Source organism: Eublepharis macularius, chromosome 3, assembly GCF_028583425.1.
Source record: "Eublepharis macularius isolate TG4126 chromosome 3, MPM_Emac_v1.0, whole genome shotgun sequence".
NCBI lineage: Eukaryota > Metazoa > Chordata > Lepidosauria > Squamata > Eublepharidae > Eublepharis > Eublepharis macularius.
Window position 1 is genome coordinate 73632873 of NC_072792.1, and position 20098 is coordinate 73652970.

Below are 20098 nucleotides of genomic sequence, written 5' to 3' on the forward strand. Positions count from 1 at the left end.
AGGCTTGATAACTCCAATTCGCACTATGTGGGACTAAACTTTTAAATCAATTCAGAAGGTTCAGTTAGTACAAAATGTAGGAAAAGGTGTGCATACACCTCAGTCCTGGCATTTGCTTTCTGAATACTCACAGTCAATGCATAGGAACAATCTGGTTGCTCAAGCGTCCAAGCTATCTACAATGGCCTGGTCTGCTGAAGAGAAGGTTATTTCAAAAGTGACAGAATAGGGGTTGCCTGGCTTCCCAGGTCTGTGACACTAAATTCAGATGCTGCATTGCTTTCATCTGTAATGTGAATACAGAAGCTTTATTGGATTAGAATGATGATTTTCAAACTGTGCCAGCATTCTTCAAAAGTTTCAGGAATTCTCTGAGAAGTAATAGTGCTAATGGTGAGCCCAAGGCCTGACCCAGGATTTAAGGTGTCACCTGTAGTTTGGTGCTCTTGGACTCAGGCCTACTACTGGAGAAGCAGGTGGCAGCTGTAGCCAGGAATGCCTCATTCTGTAGAATAGCTGGATAAAAATCTTCTTAATAAAGAGAAATTATTCTTTCTTTATTATTTACGTTATTTATAGTCCACCATTCTTGCTGAGACTCAACGCAGATTATGCAATGTGAGTCACTACAGTCAATTTCAAAGACATTTCAATAAGCAATTTAACAGAGTACTTAAATACAAATTTGCAAAGATTTAAAACATCAGAAATCCAACACAGAGTTGAAGAAACCCTGAAACAGAGATTCTAAGATTGACATATTAAACAACATAGAAACCAGCCAGCAGGATCACACTCACAGCAACAGACAGTACACAGCAGTAAAGCCCACATTCCCCATCCCTTTGAGGCAAATGGATAAACTTCTATCAAAGGCAGCTTATATGTCTGTATGGGTGGCCATTCCTCATGGGTCATTTGCCCCATGTTCAATGCCTTTGGGAAGTGTTGGTTTTTTTCCTGCTTCCTCACACTGTCATGGTGATTCCCTGGGCGCTTCCGTTGTGGTGAGTACTTCTATCCAGGTTTTCTTCAGTTTTTGCTTTGATCTTTCCCAAACCTGATTTTCGTTGTGATGTTTTAGGAAAGACTGCAGTAAAGCAAGACTGGCTGCCATGTGCATTGAAAAGTTTGAATTTTCCCACCCAGCCAGCAACTATTTTCCTTGTCCCAGCAGCCACTCCTTACCCAACCTTCACAGGGACTTTTGGGACAGGTTTTTAAAAACTGACAATTGGCATATCAATATAATGGTATATACGTATGTCAAATACCAGTAAAAAAAATCCTTGGAAAAAGCCCTGCCCCATGAGGGGAGGAGCAGAATGGGGCAGAGAAAATGTGAGGAAAGCTGCCATCCGGAATCTCCATTTCTGGTACACTCCATGGCTGCATAGGGAAGCGTTGCTGTGGGAAATGCATTGCAAAATGCAGGTGGGGATCGGAGTCTGATATACATTCTAGAGCAGTTGCTTCTGTTCATGGATTAGGATCCTCAAGTAGGTCATGGGCCCTACCTGCAAGATTACAAGTTCCTATACAGCTGCCATTTTTTTGCTGCTCTTTGGAAATGGGTTGCCAACCTCCAGGTGTGGCCTAGAGATCTCTCAGAATTTCACATGATCTTCAAACAACAGAGGCCAATTCCCTGGAAAAGATGGCTGCTTTGAGGGGTGGACTCTATGGCACTATACACTACTGGGGTTTAATGTCAATGAAATCAGGGGGATTTCATGGAGCTCCGTAGCTCCAATCCAAATAGGGGCCTTGGGAATTGGTTGTTGCCCTTTATCACAGAACCCCTTGCTGCCCTTCTGCTTTGGTCCTTTGTATTGCTTGTGAAAACAGCCTTTCATCTAAGCTTTGTTGTAAGCTTTGTTTACAAAATGAAAGCTTTTTTGAACAAAGCACAATGAGGATTCTTTATACAGGACATTCTACACATTCATGATAAGAAATGTGCTGTTTTCAATCTTGCACCCTGCTGCAGCTAGCAATGAGGTTGCTAAGAGTTTGTGGGAAAGGTGTGTCACAGCTAACAGTGTAACCATGCAGCCTATCCCCTTGGAACTCTTTCTTTCTGTCTCTCGGTCTCTCTCTCTCTCTCTTGGTCTCTCCCTCTCCCTCTCTCCCTCTTTTCACACGGGCACCAGTGCTTTGCCACCAATCCCTGTGTTTCACTTGGCTAATGTTTGACTACCTCACTTGCTGGAAGTTGTGTCCCTGCAGAGCATCTCGTAGGAAAACAGCAGAAGTGTCAAAAAATTTCACTCCAACTGTTGAAGGCAATAGAACTTTGCCACTAGAGCCTGCCTGGAAGAACAAAGAGAAAACAGAAGCAGATTATTCAGTCTTCCTTATGATTGTTGTTGCAGAGAAAGAAAGAAAAATCTGCACAGGAACAACAGAAGCACAAAGAAATCCTTGGGAAAAGTTCTGAAATGGAAGAAGAGGGAAATGAGACTTTCGATATCATCTGTTCTGCAAATGAACCTCCGTTCTCCCTGACAATTTTGGAAAGTAAGTTCGTGTACTCTTGATTCAGAGTGAAACTTTGTGGGCAGTGGTTCTTCTTTGGGTGTCTTCCAAACAGAAAGCTTGTGTTTTCAAAGGAGCCTTTTCTTTCTCATTGCTATTTGGTCTGACCTATTTTTCCAAATGGTATGTGGGCTGAGAAGGACAAATCCATACTCGGCAGAATGGATGAAAGGCAAACTGAACCTAGTGTTGAATGCATAAATTCTTTTAATGGGAGATAGAGGGCCATTAACTTTTGCCTTTAAAATGAAAAGGATGGGAAAAAATGACCTGGAATCGATGAGGTGTTTCATGGTATGGATCCGAACAGGGACTGTCCACAATTCTCCTTCTGCAGTTGTATGGTATGAACAGTGCACTAGCTGGAGGACAGAAATTCACAGCTAGAGCATTTTGATGTTACCTGCTATTCCTGTGTAGGGGATTCCTCAGCATTCAGTGTGGGCAAGAAAAACCACAAGAATTTAAAAAATGGACAGTTTGTTAAAAAAACAACCTGTGATATGGTAACAAACACAGAAGTGCTTGTGAAGTGGGTCTGGGGTCTCAGCTGAGGCTATGAACCCATTTTCATGAGATCATCTCTGTATGTCATTTCAAAGGATGATTTTTGTTAAAGATATATGGGATTTTATATATTGAATAGGAGCAGGGGTGGAACATATTATAAATCTGTACTAGGCACAAAAAATATTCTATATAGCTGTGTACAGATACTTTCATGGATGCAGAAGTGGTTTTGGAGAACCAAGATTGCCTACAGTATAGGGATCTTATTTTGGGTTTTTTTCCTGTCCTGCCATGATCAGGTTTTTTACTGCTTTGAGAAGTACTAGGAAACAACTGAAGGTAGCTCCCAGCAGTGGGTCTAGTTCTGTAGATGATTATATGACAGTTGTGGGCATCAGCTGGAACTCATCAAAAGTGGAGAGCGAAGTGTCCTTCAAGACTTCAGCCTTCCCAACCAGCATTACCTCCATCTTATCAAGAATCAGTTTTACTTGTTTATCCTTAGCCGAGAGAGCAGCAAGACACTGATTCAAGATCCTTACAGAATCAGGTGGTTTGGATATAAAGACACAGAGCTGGGTATCATCAGAACATTGATGACAACCTATTCCAAAACTGCAAATGAATTGGATTGAATAACATAGGGGATAAGACTGAGCCTTGTAGAACTACGCAAGGCAAGTCCTCACTTCTAATAGTTGGATAAGTAACTATATGAGCTAGGCCGAAGCGCATCCCTTAATCCCAACTTCTTCTTCCAAGAGCCTCAATAAAATGGCATGCTCCACCATATCAAAACTGCAGATAGATCCAGTAAGAGCAAAATAGAGGCATAGGCTTTGTCTACATTCAAAAAGAGATCATCAACTAAAGCCATTAGTGCTGTCTCCATTCCATAGTCTGGTCTGAAGCCAAGACTGAAAGGTCTGTAGGGCACATGAGTTACCCAGGAAGGCCTGGAGTGGTTCTGCTGCCATTCTCTTGATTATCTTGCCCAGGAAGAGTAGGTTGGAGACTTAGCGATAGTTAGCTACATCATTCTTCTTTAGTGATTTTTTTTTCGGTAGGAGATGAATGACTGCTTTTTTTGATGACCTGAAGAATGATCCCTGGGTCAGTGATTGATTTAAGATATAGAGTGGAACTACAAGTGACAAAAGGCACAGGTTGGACACTTGTCAGCTTCCCTCAAGTTTTGATGGAAAATGTAGGCAGCTTGGCGGAATGTTGGACAAGTGACAGTTGAAAAGTTCATTGGACAGCAGTCGGAGAGCCAAGCTGTAAAACCTGGATGCCTACATTTCCCATCAGAACTTGAGGGAAGCTGACAAGTGTCCAAACTGTGCCTTTTGTCACTTGTAGTTCTGCTCATAGTTCAGGGCTTCACTGATATGGTCCTTACATGCTTTCAATAACCAACCAGTGTTCAAGTGATGCTCTTGATAGATCTTAAGATCCTGTCAACATCGATGTATTGTCGAAGGCTTTCACGGCCGGAGAACAATGGTTGTTGTGGGTTTTCCGGGCTGTATTGCCGTGGTCTTGGCATTGTAGTTCCTGACGTTTCCTCACTACATCCTGACACGCACAGAAAACTATGCAAGACAGAAGCACAGCCACCCAGACTATATGGACTCCCTAAAATACATAAGGATTCAGTCCCACTCCGACCCATTGTGAGTGCCATTGGTTCACCGACATATGAATTAGCTAGACATCTGGCCGATCTCCTGCAGGACCACATCGGGAAAACCTCGTCTTATATCAAAGATTCAGCAGATTTCATCAACAAAATCAGTTCTCTGAAACTCAATCCACAAGACATACTTGTCAGTTTTGATGTTGTATCCCTGTTTACCAAGGTTCCAGTAAAAGACACTATTGCACTTATTAACCAGATTTTCCCAGAGGATGTAACAGCCTTATTCCATCATTGTCTGACAACCAGTTACTTCCAATGGGATAACGAATTCTATGAACAGATGGATGGGGTGGCCATGGGGAGCCCTCTCAGCCCAGTTATAGCAAACTTCTACATGGAACATTTTGAAAAAACAGCTCTAGAATCAGCACCCCACAAACCTAGTGTATGGTTCCGGTTTGTGGATGATACATTTATCATTTGGAGCCATGGGGAGGAAGAATTGATGGGGTTTTTTAATCATCTCAACAACATCCACAGGAACATACAATTCACAATGGAGAAAGAAATCGAGGGAAAACTCCCATTTCTGGATACCTTGGTCATTCGCAAAGCAAACTTTCAGTTAGGTCACAAGGTCTACAGGAAACCAACTCACACTGATCGGTACTTACACAAAAACTCCAATCACCACCCCCAACAGAAAAGAGGCATAATGAAACCATTAGTGGATTGTGCAAGACGGATATGTGAGCCGCACTTTCTCAATGAGGAAATTAATCATCTAAACCATGCACTTCAGGCAAATGGCTACTCCAGAAATGAAATCCGAAGAGCAATCAAACCCAGGATGAATCAAACAACCAAGGAAAAACAGTCTCCTACAGGAATAGTGTTTTTGCCATATATCAAAGGAATTACTGATCAGATGGGAAAGCTTATGAAAAAGCATAACCTTCAAGCAGTATTCAGACCCACCCGAAAAATACAACAGATGCTACGATCAGCAAAAGACAGTAGAGACCCCCTCACCTCTGCAGGAGTATACCGTATACCCTGCAGCTGTGGACAAGTTTACATCGGGACCACAAAGCATAGCATCCAGACAAGAATAAAAGAACATGAAAAATCAGCAGTGGCTGAACATAGCCTAACTCAAACAGGGCACAGTATCTTATTCCAGGACACCAAAATACTGGACAACACTTCCAACTACTTTGTCAGACTGCACAGGGAAGCCATTGAAATTCACAAGCATAAGCAAAACTTCAACAGGAAAGAAGAAACCTTAAGAATGAGCAGAGCATGGTTTCCAGTTCTGAAAAACACCAGGCTAACAAAACACTCTATACTCGACAATAGCCCTGCAGAGAAGATTAGCACACCAAGCACCAATCCATATGCAAAAGAACCTCCTCAGGATACAGTGAAGCCTCCCTCCATTAGCATTCCACACTCTGGGAAACTTACAGGATGACTCAGCTCAACCTCACCCCTCCTGAGTAGATACAAATGACCTGCCAACATCTTTTCCACACTGTGACACTGAGAGATCTCTGTCTTTTGGTGCTACACCTCTGAAGATGCCAGCCACAGCTGCTGGTGAAACGTCAGGAACTACAATGCCAAGACCACGGCAATACAGCCCGGAAAACCCACAACAACCTGTCAACATCCTTTGTGGCTAACAGATCAAAATGATGTATAAATGGACCAAAGGATGTATTGAGTGTCATTCCCAGCATGATGTGGGAGCGCTGCATGTGCAAGAGTGAACAGATACCAGAACACCTCACCATCCCCATCCCCTGGTTTGGACCCCAGGGCACCTGTCATTACAGTCTGCCCTCTGCAGCAGTACAGGCAGCCAAACCTCAGCCGCCAAGGGAGCCTCTGGGGAAGCAGCAGTAGCAAGCACAAGATAGGCAGAGAGCTGAACAGATGCCCTGCCCTAGTTTGAATGGGAGGGGCCAGGGAACTCCATGGACTAACCAGCCCTTCCACTGGATAGCCTGGGAGAAGGGTCATTCAGGGAGGCTGGGTGGAGATTGGGAAGAAACCTAGGGAGATGGGAAAGGGGAATCCTTTAAAGGCAGGTTCCTGTGAGGGCTGAGGGGAAGGCATGGGAAGAGGCAGCTGGAGTGTGCTGTTGGTCCCCGGACAGGAGAAGGAACAAAGTGGTGCAACTCCCTTCCCTGCCTGTCTGAGGCTTGAGTACACCTGTGTTCGAAAACTGGCTGGCCAGCTTACAGCCAGATTGGCGAACTGGTGAAGGAAGAGCCTCATGGAGATTTTAGGGTCAGCAGGTGTCAACCGACTTTGGATAGATAAGCTGGACCTGAATTAGTGGGTGCAATGATAACAGCATAGTAGAATTTCTTTGCAGCCTTCACTGCTGCCTAATAGGTCTTCCAATAAACTCTACAAGCCACTCTGTGTGATTCAGTTTGCGACTTCTATTGCTGTTGTTCTAGGTGTCTTCCAGCCCTCTTCCTGTCCTTAACTGAGTAGTACACCAAGGTGCTGGATTAGCCAAGAGGGTGAGAGTGGACAGTGTGAAGCAGTTGTGGCAATAGCTTTTATTCTATGCTCTCACCTCAGCAGAATTATTTGTAGGGCTCTGAAAATTCCCTAGGGCATAGTAAAAGGCTAGGGAAAGCAACAGCAATTAGGGGTTAATAAAAAACGAAACAAAGCAAAGATGAAATCCTGACCTTGAAAGAGCTGCTAACCCTTGTTAGTGGGGGTGTGTCAAAAATATACTCTGGTTGTTCTGGAGGTATGTAGGCTAAAAGCCCATTCCCAGTCTGGAAACCAGGTGTATCAATTTGCACTCCACAGTACTATGTCAGCCTATGTAGCTCGGTTTGTATTAGAGTTGTACAAGAGGAGAGGAGACCCGCAACAAACAGTGCAATCCTAAGAAGAGTTACTCCAGTCGAAGGCCATTGAAATCAATGAGCTTAGACTGGTGTAACTCTGCTTAGGATTGCACTGAAAATGTTGCGAATTGTGGAGTCAGTTATCTCCATAGCTGCCACAGCTACCTTTGCTGTCATTGTTCTCTCACCCACCCAGGTTTTCCTGTGGCTTGCCTCCTCTCCTAGGCTGCTGTAAGACGTACTCTTTTGCCTTCCTCCCAAAGATTCGTAGCTTTTACCTTCCTCCCTGACAAACACCCTTGCCTTTTCCTACCCTTTGCCTCCTCCCAGTCAAATACTCCTGCAGTTTCCTACCTTTGCCCCCTCCCTGCCAAATACCAACCCCCCTGGCCACAATGTTTATATAGTTTCCAAGCTACAGATTCTGGATTGGGGCTAGTGCCACAGTAGAGGGAAGTTGCTTTCCTTATTCTAAAGAACTAATCATCTGTGTAGAGCCTGTATGAGCACTGTGGTTAGCTGGAGAGACAATTCCTCACACAGTGTGAAAATGTACCTTTTAGCACATCCTGATTCCACAACTCCACAGCCCTACTCCTCCTTGGCTTCCATGCTGTGAGTGACCAAGAAGCTGGGGGGTCAATGCATGTGAGAATGCTTGAGTCCACTTGTGGGGAATCCACTCCTTTCTATCCTTCCTGTACCCTCCCACCAATTAGACCATTGCAGATCCCCCCAACTTCCCCAGTGGACTGATTCACTGAAAGTGGGGTTTCCATCCATTTGTGCTTATGGAATAACTACTTTCTCTCTTCCCAGTCCCAGCAAATCCCTCTAACTCAAATAAGTGTTTGGCATCTCTGTGTGGATGAAAAGTTAGGCGCTTGGGTGAGCTTTAACTGAAATCTTCTGAGACCTTTACTACAGAAAATATATTTATTACTAATCAACACTCTCTACAGTCTAATAGCACGGATTCTGTGTGTGTGTGTGTGTGTGTGTGCACGCGCGTGCACGTGCATGCGCGGTCTGAGAACGTTGTACTGGTGATACAGAGAACTAGTAAAATAAAAGGAAAAAACAGAATACTTTCTGTGTTACACTGTTACCTTGGCATTCAAGATTGACTATTCCTTTCCATTCATTAGATTAGCAACGAGGGAGCTAGATTCGGGTCCAGTAGCACCTTAGAGACCAACTATACTTCCAGTGTGTGAGCTTTCAAGAGTTAAAGCTATCTTTCTCAGATACCTTTTTCCTCCCCACCTAGGAGGGATTCTGTTACCACTCCTATATTGTGGGACTGAGTTACCCCCTTCCCACAAGGGCTGCCTTTGACCAATTAGGTCTTGTCATGCAGTGCTTTTTGGGGGGAGGGCTGTAGGCCAGGATGTTAAAAGTAATCTATCTTGCCTCCTCCTAATAGTGTGGCAAATGGTGGTCCTTTTTTATATATATATAATTTACCTGGATTTATTTAGTAGATTTATATATATATATATATATATTTTTTTTTAAAAAATTATTGGTGATTACATAGTTATTGCATACACTCCCCATCATACCTAAGTTATTTCAACCCCCACCCTTTCCCTCCCCCCTCCTTATAGACTTCCAACAGCTTTCCAACCCTTAACCTATCTTATTACTTAACTTATTTTCCATTAAATTCTTCTAAATCATATATGTATTATATCTCTTACTCTAAACATATTCAAATTCTCTTATATATACTCTATCAAATCCACTAATATATCCATTCTCTGCATCACTGTTTAAACTGTATATTTTTGGTAAAGTCTCTTAATAGTAATACTAGCTTAGGTTAATTAATAGCTAAATTTTCCCATTAATGGTAAAGTTACTTCTCTCTTCTACTTAAGAAATCACAAATTAATAGTTCTCAAACTGCCACAGTTCTCCTTTCACATACCATTTTTTTTCTAGATATTGTTTCAATTTCCCCCAATCTGCAATATATTCTCCTGGATCAAGGTCTTTGAGTTTTCTTGTCACTTTATCCATCTCAGCCATGTACAGCAATTTGTAAATCCAATCTTCTGTAGTTGGTATTTCTTATACTTTCCATTTCTGCGCATATAAAAGTCTTGCTGCTGTAGTCATGTAAAATAACAATGTTCTGTACTGCATTGGAACATCTTCCATTCCCAAGTTCAGTAGCAGCAATTTTGGGTTCTTATTTATTTGGGTTTGCAAAACCTCATTAATTACTTTAATTATATCTCCCCAGTATTGCTTAGCTACCTCACAAGTCCACCACATATGGTATAATGATCCTTCATGCTTTTTACATTTCCAGCATCTGTCTGACATATTAGTATTTCCTCGCGCAATTTTCTTTGGTGTTAGATACCACCTGTACATCATTTTATATACATTCTCTTTAATATTTGTACAAGTTGAAATCTTCAGTGTATTTTTCCACAAATGCTCCCAAGCTTCCATTGTTATTTCTTTATGAAAATTTATTGCCCATTTCACCATCTGGACTTTAACTGTTTCGTCTTCCGTGTACCATTTTAGAAGTATTTTATAAATTTTCAAGATTTCTTTTTTACCTTCTTGTAAAATCACTTCTTCTAATTCTGACTTTTCCAATCTTATTCCTCCTTTTGAACAGCCCAAGTTGCAAAGATCTCTGATTTGCCTATATTGAAACCATCCATAATGAGGAGATAACTCTTCTTGCGTTTTTATTTTTAACCTTTTATGTTCCATTATTGTTATCTCTTTATAGGTTAAACATTGTTGTTCATTATAAACAGCTCTCGGATCTATTACTTCATATGGTACCACCCATGAGGGGATACCATCTTCCATATAGTCCTTGTATTTCTTCCAGATTGTGAAAAGGCTTCTTCTAATATAATGATGCAAAAACATAGAGTCCGCTTTTACTTTGTCATACCACAGATATGCATGCCATCCAAACAGTTTTTTATGTCCCTCCAAAGCCAGCAATTTACGGTCTTTTAGCATTATCCAATCTTTTAACCATACCAAACATATTGCTTCGTAGTATAATCTTATATTTGGCAGTTGCAGTCCACCTCTTCCTTTCGAATCTTGTAATACTTTCATTTTCACACGGGGTTTCTTGCCTGCCCACACAAAGCCTGAGATTTTCCTTTGCCATTTATCAAATTGTTTGAAGTCTCGGATAATTGTGATTGTTTGCAACAAAAACATCACACGTGGTAACACATTCATCTTGATTGCTGCTATTCTTCCCAACCATGACAAGTTTAATTTATTCCATTTTATCAAATCTCTTTCTATTTGTAGTCACAGTTTCTCATAATTATTTTTAAATAAGTCTATATTTTTCGCAGTCAGCTCAATACCTAGATACTTCACTTTATTGGTTACCTCACAATCCGTTATCTCCATTAGTTCTTGCTGTTTTTGCTTTGTCATATTCTTACACAATATCTTCGACTTCTTTTTATTCACATAAAATCCAGCCAAGTCTCCAAATTCCTTTATTTTATCTATTATTTTTGGCATGTTGTCTATTGGATCTTCTACTATTACCATTACATCATCCGCAAATGCTCTGACTTTGTAGGAAAATTCCTTTATTTTTATGCCTCGAATTGTATCGTCCTCTCATATTTGAATCAGCAATATTTCCAAAATCAGAATAAACAACAATGGAGACAAAGGGCAGCCCTGTCTTGTACCTTTGCTTATTTTCAGTTTTTTGGTCAAATCATCATTCGCTACAATCGCTGCACACTGGTCTTTATAAATTTCTTTCACTGCTTGTATGAACTTTTCTCCCATTTGCAGCTTTTCCATAGTGGCAAACATAAAGTCCCAATTCAGATTGTCAAATGCTTTTTCTGCATCCACGAAGAAGAAACCAACTTCCCTATCACAATGCTTGTCATAGTATTCAATAGCGCTTATTACTGTCCTTAGGTTATCCTTAATTTGTCTATTAGGTAAAAATCCAGCCTGTTCTTCTGCAATAAATTCCAACAGCCATCCCTTTAACCTCTCCACCAATATTTTTGCAAATATCTTGTAATCATTATTCAACAACGAAATTGGCCGATAATTTTTAACATTAGTCAGATCTTGTCCGTCTTTCGGAATCAACGATATGTTGGCTTCATTCCATGAGTCAGGAATCCTTTGGCCTTGCAAGATTTCATTCATTACCTCTCTTAGAAAAGGTGCCAATTCATTAGCCATCATTTTATAGAACTTTGCCGTTATTCCATCTGGACCTGGTGCTTTCCCTAATTTAGCTGATTGTATAGCTTCATTTATTTCTTCCTCTGTCACTTCTCTGTTTAACTTTTCTTTCCATTCCTCTGACATCATTGGAAGCTTCATTTTCTCCAAATATTCCGCTATTGAATCTCTGTTCACCTCCTTTTTTTGGTACAATTTTGCGTAGAATTTAAAAAAAGCTTTACTAATAGCTGGTTGATCCAACAGTATTTTATCCTCTTCTCGGATTCTAATTATAGTTTTCTTCTCTTTTTTCTTTTTTAATTGCCAAGCTAGATATTTCCCAGGTTTGTTTGCACCCTCAAATAGTTTTTGATTCATTTTTTTCAAATTCCACTCCAATTCTTTATTATTCATTGCCATCAGTTGTTTTTGCAGAATTTTTATGTCCTGGTATATTTTCTTCTTCCCTGGTCTTTGGCTTTAATTTTTTCCATAATTTCATGTCTCTTTTCTTCCTTTCTCCTTCTGTCTCTTGCATTTAAGTCCATTAATATTCCTCTTGTCACAGCTTTGTATGTGTCCCATACCTTGTGAGTTGGCACGTCCTTATTCATGTTATATTGTATAAAGAACTTGGTCTCTCTTCGTAGCAACACCATATTATCTTCTATCTGCAGCAAATCCTCATTTATCCTCCATCCTCTTCTTTTAGTATTTTTCCCAAATTTCCACATAACTGGGTTGTGATCTGAGCCTACCTTGGGCATTATCTCCACGTCCTTACTCTATAACGCCAGTTCCTTGGAGGCCCAGATCATGTCAATTCTTGATAATGTAGTGTCTTACTGAATAAAATGTATATTGTCTATTTTGGGGGTTTTGTCTCCTCCATACATCCTCCAGACTTTCTTGTTCTTTAATCGCAAAAAAAGATTTTGGCAAAAGTCCTCTTTTTTATGTGCACTTTTAGATTTCTTGTCTTCTTCCAAGTTTGTAACTCCATTGAAGTCACCTGCCAGAATTATTTGATCATAGGTCAGTTCGTCTAACTGTTTCTGTAAATTCTGTTTCTGTTTCTGAGAGCCAGTTTGGTGTAGTGGTTAAGAGCACGGGACTCTAATCTGGAGAGCCGGGTTTGATTCCCCACTCCTCCACAAAGCCAGCTGGGTGACCTTGGGCGAGTCACAGTTCTCTTGAGCTCTCTTAGCCCCACCCACCTCACAGGGTGATTGTTGTGGGGTAATAATAACACTTTGTAAACCGCTCTGAGTGGGCATTAAGTTGTCCTGAAGGGCGGTATATAAATCGAATGTTATTATTATTATAAATCCTTGAAAAAATTTTCTTTTGCACCGTTAGGCGCATAAATTCCAATCACCAAGGTCTTCTCTGAATTCCAAATTATTTCCACTGCTATAAACCTGTCTTCTGTATCACATAAAACTAATTTAGGCTGCAGCTCTTCCTTTATATACAATACAACTCCCCTCTTCTTCTTTTTGGAAGCCGCTGCAAATTCGTTTCCAAGTTTTGCAAGTTTTAAATATTTTACATCCTGCTTTTTAATATGTCTCTTGCAAACACACTATATTACATTTTTGTTTTAAAAGCCAGTGGAATATAATCTTGCGTTTAGAAGGTGAATTTAGTCCATTTACATTCCAAGATATAATTTTACACTCCATGATAAAATTTTAGCACTCTTTGGTAAGTCTTTTTCATTGTCTTTAATAAACGTTTCCATCTCCTGACCAGATCTGATATTCCTCCTAGTTCCAACAAATTCGAAAGCCAGCCCTTCAGGTATTTCCCATCTATATCTAATTTTCAAGTCTTTTAACATCTGGACCAGCTCTCTGTACTTTTTCCTCTCCAGCAACACCGATCTGGGCAGCTCTTTCATAATTCTCACCGCTTTCCCGTCGACTTCTAATGGATCTTGGAATTGTTTACTCACAATTGACTCTCTGATGCTTCTAGTTGTAAATTGCACAATCATATCTCTTGGTAGGTTCTTTTGAGCCGCAAATTTTGAAGTAATCCTGTATGCCACATCCAGAAGAGCTGCTATTTCCACTTCCTCTTTGTCCAGGTAACCTGCCAAAATTTCTGTAATATGCTCTTGGGTTGATTTTTTCCAAAACTTCTGGGATTCCATGAAATCTGAGTTGTTTTTCCATTTGTTTACATTCAGCTATGGCCATTCTTCCCTTCACTCCTCTCATCTCTGTTCTGTGCACATCCACCAAAGTATCAGCCACGTTTTCTACTGCATTAACTCTCTGCTGTGTGACTTGTAGGTCTTTTTGGACTTGGTCCATATTTTTAGATAGCTCTGCCATCTCCGATTTAAATGCCTCTTTAAAGTCCTTCAAATTTTTTGCCATCTCTTGCATCATATCTTTAAGCTCTTTATTTCCTTCCATGACTTTTTTCTCCATCTCTTTATTTCCCTCTGTAACTTTTCTATCTAAATTTTCCAGCGCCGTCTGCCAGTCCTTTTTCGAGTGGGACCTCAAGGGTGGGTGGGGGATCATTGCGTAGACCCCCCCTCACACCCAAGATCAACGCACACTCGAGGTCTTGAGCGTACTTGCTTGTTCTCCGCCTGAGAACAGGGAGCTATGGGCAATTTGCGCCCCTCCAGCCCCTACAAACAGTGGCACGGACAGCTCAGCTCCCTGAACTGCGTTAGACCTTCATGGATCCCAAGCCGGAAGTCTATTTAGTAGATTTATAGATGCCAATTAAATATATGTATATAATAAAGAATAAAAATATCAAGTATAATATAAAATGTAACAAGTATTAAATAGATTAAAATCAATACAATCTATAATTATAAACAATTAATTTGAAAAGTATAATTTATAATTGAATCAATCAAAAATTAGAAATAATAATAATAATATATGATTTATAACGTTACTTTACACTTAGCTTACCAATCCCTTAAACCACACCAAATAAAGCCAACAACCCTCCTCTACTGTACAAACCCGCCCCCTTAATTTTTTTTAAAATAAGGACAAACACAGAAGTAATCACGTTTACTAATACATTAATGAGCAATCCTATCGATTACAATATTAATAATAAATATGACCACTGCCAAAATATTGATAATTAATTATTAATAGGAATTATTGTTATGACTAGAAGTTATATTGACAGAGGGTAGAAATGTAACTATGTCAAAATCTATTTTATAAATACAGAGAAATAATCGCACAGCAAGACTTCTTGGGAAGGTAGAGTTCCCTCCCTAAACCCAGACAAACCTTCTTCTATTTCCTCTTCAATAATATTTTGTCCCCTTTTTGTTATATATTTATTTATTTATTTATTTATTTTAATTTTAGATAAATAAAAGAATAATTGTGAGATACTGAACAGAAGAGAAAAAAATAACCCCACCCCAATTTCCCTCCCCCTCCCACCAATCCCTCCCCTTCGTCTTATTCTATAAGTTAATGAGACTTAAATAAGGTAAAATAGTAACAATCCGTAACTGTCATGCTCAGGTTAAGCAAGACAGTTATCAGCCTAAACTAACTACTTTGTTACTTAGTGAAAGGAGCTTAGAACTATTCTAATTATTCTAAATTGGTTCTCCCAACCCCTATCCCATAACCTCTAAGAAGTATTTAAATTTACAAAGATACATATAACATCTATAAAAGTATATTAACAAAGATTACAACAGCTTCAGTAAGAGTCAGATGTGTTTGATGGGGATTTTACTCCCTTTAATGGATGAAGGTGATAATGAAGGAGGCATTTTGCACTTCTGCGAAGCTCTGTCATAATCCATGGGTGAAACAAAGTTCAGAGTTTGTAGGAATTGCTTCCCCGATAATTCATTTTCAATTATAACACGTTTCCCCTGTGATTGGACAAGCAGGTTTGCGTAGTTCACCCATCTGTAATTTATATTTGCCTCACGCAGCGCCACAGTTATTGATTTCAAAGCTCTTCTTTTTTCTAAACTCTCAGCTGGAAGGTCAGTGAGAATGATGAGTGGAGTACCTTTATAAGATATAGAGCCATTCTTTCTTGCTTCATTAAGGATTTTCACTCGTACTCTTTGATCAGGGATTTCAATTAGCACATCCCTTGGACTTTCTTTTTTTTGTGTAAGAGAGCCAATCCGGTAAGCCTTTGTTATTATTGGTGAAACCTCCAGTTGGAGTTGATGGGAGAGCCGTGTGGCTATAAAGGCTGTAAGGTCGACATTACGTGTAACTTCCTCATTCAAGCCCCTAATCTTGATGTTCTGCTTCCGGGAGAGTAAGTCTAATTTTAACATTTTTTCTTTAAGCATATCAATTGATGCCTGCTGCTCCCTCAGATCGTTTTCTGCCACAGTGCTCTTACTAAGTGCTGTATCATCTTTTGAATTCACTATCTATAAGTCATGTTGGATTTCAGCGATCTGATCTGCTAGGTGCTTGATAATTAGTAACATCTGATTCAAAATATTATTTTCTAGCCTTGCTAGTTTAGTGTCCAGAGACTCACATGTTAAATCCTGTGGTGATGTTGCCAAGTAGGCCCCCTCTCCTGCTTTAAGGCCTGCCATGAACTGTGTTAAAGTTTCCTGCGTTGCTGTGTTACTGCTGCACCAAAGATTGCCCTGCACGTGTGTGTTCTAATACACGTGTCAGTTTCCTGCCTGCTTGCTAATTACCCTGCTACTGCAATAGACTGTGTAGTTCCCTGACCCCATGTTTGGTTAACTGCACAAAGGACTCTTTTACTGGGCAGCCCTGCCCTGACCTGTATCTGGACTTCCCAGTGTGTGTTTGGACTTTATCACAAGTGTGCCCCGTGCCGGCATAGCCATCTACCACGGACCGTGCCTGTTCCCTGCTTTGGACTGTGTTTTGTGTGCTGTTTCCCCTGCCTCCATGGAAGCCTGCCTCATATGGGCCCAAGCCGCTGCTAGCAGCCGGGCGCCTGCCGGGGAAACCTCCAGCGAGCCTGGCTAGGCGCTCCCTGGTCAGTTCCCGCCTGGAGCCTCCCGCGGGTCGGTCGCCGAGCTTGCCCTCGCTACCGGGCAGCCTGCTACCCAGCCCCAGCTATGCCCAGCCGGCATCCATGCTCTCAGACAGCCAGAAGACCCAGAGGAAAAGACTGCTTTGGCAAGCCATTTCGGCGAAGCGGGCACACCACGTCCGCAGCGAGAGTACCTCGCCCCGCTCTGCATATCTTAGGAGCCGCCCAGGAGAAGGAACTAAGTGCCGACCATCCCAAGCACTTAGAGAATGCATCTCAAAGAAACCTCCGCATTCCAGAAGCTGATGACATCAGGACAAGCCCTGTCCGCTGGAACATCCTTTTAGCCCACTTGGATTTCCCCCTCCCTCTTTTGTCCCCTCTTCCTGAGGTGTCACTTATCACAATCTGATTACCAAAGTGGCCCATCCAAGCCATTCAGTAACCCATTAGAACCTTTGTTTTAAACTGTGAGAACCACCAAGTACAGCACCAGCCCCGGGGTACGTTTTGGGGTATTTAAGCTGGTCTCCCAGACCACTCGGTGCTCAGGCCATCCTATCCAGAATCCCTTGCTGTCCATCTGTGGTCCCAGTGCTGGCATTGGGCCACCTCGCTGCTGTGTCTCTGCTTCGCTTCAGGATAAGTGAGTATTCCCCACCATCGTTGGGAACCAGCTAATGCGAAAGTCTCTGTATTTCCTACTCTGTATTTCTTAGATCTTGTGTGTTCTCTTGTATGCTTGTGCAAGTTTAGGCTTACGCCACATTGTTAGCAAATACACGTGTTTGGAACCTATTTGTAGTCTGCCTCTTTTTCACTAGAGTGTCTGGAATCGGGACCTCCGTAGACATAGGTTAAGATCCGCGCTTATTTTAGTTACAGACTGCTAAAGCTAATTTTCCCCATTAATAAGAGCAGTTCTGGTAACAGTGAAACGGCAGTTAAAGGAGCGGTTGCCATTTTAGTTTGAAGTGAGATAGAGCTGGTCTCCGTCTCTGGCAAGTCTAGTAACTGAAATACATTTTTAGTTTTCCTTACTGTCTTAATAGATTGTTAACTCTTTTCTGAATCAGATTTTCCCATTGTACACGAAATTGACTGAGTCTGATGCGATGTTTTTGAGGTTTAAGGGTTCAGGGTTGGAGAGCATGTTCAGTTGGCTTCCATCTTCTCTGGTTCCGAAGCCACGCAAATGGTGGTCCTTGATTACTATAAATAGGGGTGTTTCCTTTCTTGAGGAAACATAAGGATTTTATTTCCTACTTTTTGTTTGAGGATGTCATTTCTCTGAGGCCAGTGGCCTCTCTGTAAAACATACTTGTGTGTTATTCAGGGCATCTCACATCCCCCCTGTCACTACACAGCATCACCAATTAGAAACAAAGATGGCATCTTCCCAGCTCTAAATCCCTGAGTTTATGATGGTGAAACAATTGTGACAATGCATGTCAGAAAGAAAAGCAATCAGAAGAATCAATTTAATTGTCTTGGATCAAAAGTCTGAAACTGAATACATCTTGAGGTTCTGATTAACAAGCACCATTAAACTCACATCCATGGTGTCATTGTGTCAGTGAATTTAAGCTCTTGAGAGAACAGGTGTTTTAATTCATTAACAGGAATGTTTTTAACCAGAGCAGCTCATTTCACATAAAACACATCCTACTCACATTTAGATTTCACACAAAGGCCTGAGAAGAATGTTATGATACTCTTAAGACTTCATGCAGTGTAGTATTATAAACTGTGAACCAGACAGTCCTTGGTTCAATTTGCCTCAGCCATGAGCTCATTGAGAGGCCTTAGGCAAGTTTGGTGTAGTAGTTAAGAGCAGTGGGACTCTAATCTGGAGAACCAGGTTTGGTTCCCCACTTCTTCGCTTGAAGCCAGTTGGGTGACCTTGGGTCAGTCACAGCTTCTAGGAGCTCTCTCAGCCCCACTCACCTCACAGGGTGATTGTTGTGGGTGTTAAATTGTCCTGAAGGGCAGTATATACATTGAATGTTATCATTACTATTACTGTTATTATTACTGTTGTTGTTCTTATAAGTCATGAGCTCTCAACCTGAGGATCAAGCAGCATACACAAGGGATAAAACTGAGTGATTGTGGGGTGATCAAACGGTGAGATCAACGGCACAGGAAGATCTACATAATGCTTTTGGTTCCATAATGGCTGTATCCATGTGCATCCTCCTTGGTGGTCTGTTACCAAAAGTAATCTCTGCAGGGAGAAATATGGCAGGAACACAGCAGCTTAGGAATTAAAAGTAAGAATTTAGGTCCCCTCTCTCACATCTATGCTGTGATTTCAATTCTACCCCTTTCCCCAGCCACATACTTTATATATACTTGGCAGGACCCTGGCTGGTCCCACCACTGACACATCTGACACCTGAAATAGTGTATATGATGTGCCTTGTACACACCAAAGAATGATATGAATGCTAAGCATTATCAGCATTTGTTTCTATAGCAAATTGTGTCAGACTGTGGCTAGATAATGTCTTTCCTAGAGGTTCTCCTTTACAAGCAAACAAGAGTCCATTGTTTGAATAAGGAAACTTTACTGCAGAAATAGTTCATTATAGTCCACTGGCCTGAATAGGAGATTCAGGATGGTACAAGAGCATTGTTACCAATGAAGAGAAAAGCATGAGGTACAAAGTAACAGTTCCCAGCTGAACCAGCCTCCCCCCACAGTTCTCAAAACAACATCTTTCAGACTTGGGAAGCTGGACTCTCTCAAGGCCAATCTTGGGTGGAACGTTGATAGACATAACAATCTCTTTCGGTGAGAAGTCTGCTTGGGAACTTGTGCACCTGTGGAGAAAGCACTTAAACACTAGAAGCATTAGAAAATGGAGTCAGTACAGCTCATATACACACTGAACCTGACATTCTGCCCCCTTTAAAATAAATCCCCCCCAGGTTTATAGGGATAGCGAGTATGAAAAGCTTTGGTTAGTCTAGGAGCATGAACATGTACAGAATTCACCCACTCATCGAACCCAGAGTCAAAGTCCTTCCACCTGATGAGGTAAAACAACTGATTGCGTTTCATTTTAGAGTCCAAAATTTGTTGTACCTCGTAGTGTATTTGGTCATCTATCAAAGTAGGGATGGGTGGAGCTTTGACGTGCCATTTATCATCTGTTGGGGCCTTCTTCAGCAGGCTGACATGGAAGGTATCGTGGACATGGCGAAGATTTTTGGGTAAATTTACAGCAACAGTCATTTTGTTGATTACTTTGCGCACCGTAAAAGGTCCGAGGAATTTCAACGCCAGTTTGCGGCTGACTTGTGCTAGTTTTAAATT

At 41.2% G+C, this 20098-nt stretch overlaps 1 protein-coding gene across 2 annotated transcripts in view; it reads left to right on the plus strand.

Annotated features, from left to right (window-relative positions):
- Nucleotides 1–2103: 2103 nt before the first annotated feature.
- Nucleotides 2104–20098, plus strand: part of LOC129325430 (organic solute transporter subunit alpha-like) — a 38341-nt gene continuing 20346 nt past the window's right edge. Inside the window, exon 1 of one of the 2 annotated variants that reach the window (XM_054973063.1) lies at nucleotides 2104–2520. In XM_054973063.1, coding sequence (XP_054829038.1) covers nucleotides 2442–2520 — 79 coding nt within the window. In that variant the 5' untranslated portion in view covers nucleotides 2104–2441. The remainder of the gene's footprint in view (nucleotides 2521–20098) is intronic. The other variant, XM_054973062.1, reaches the window with a different exon arrangement.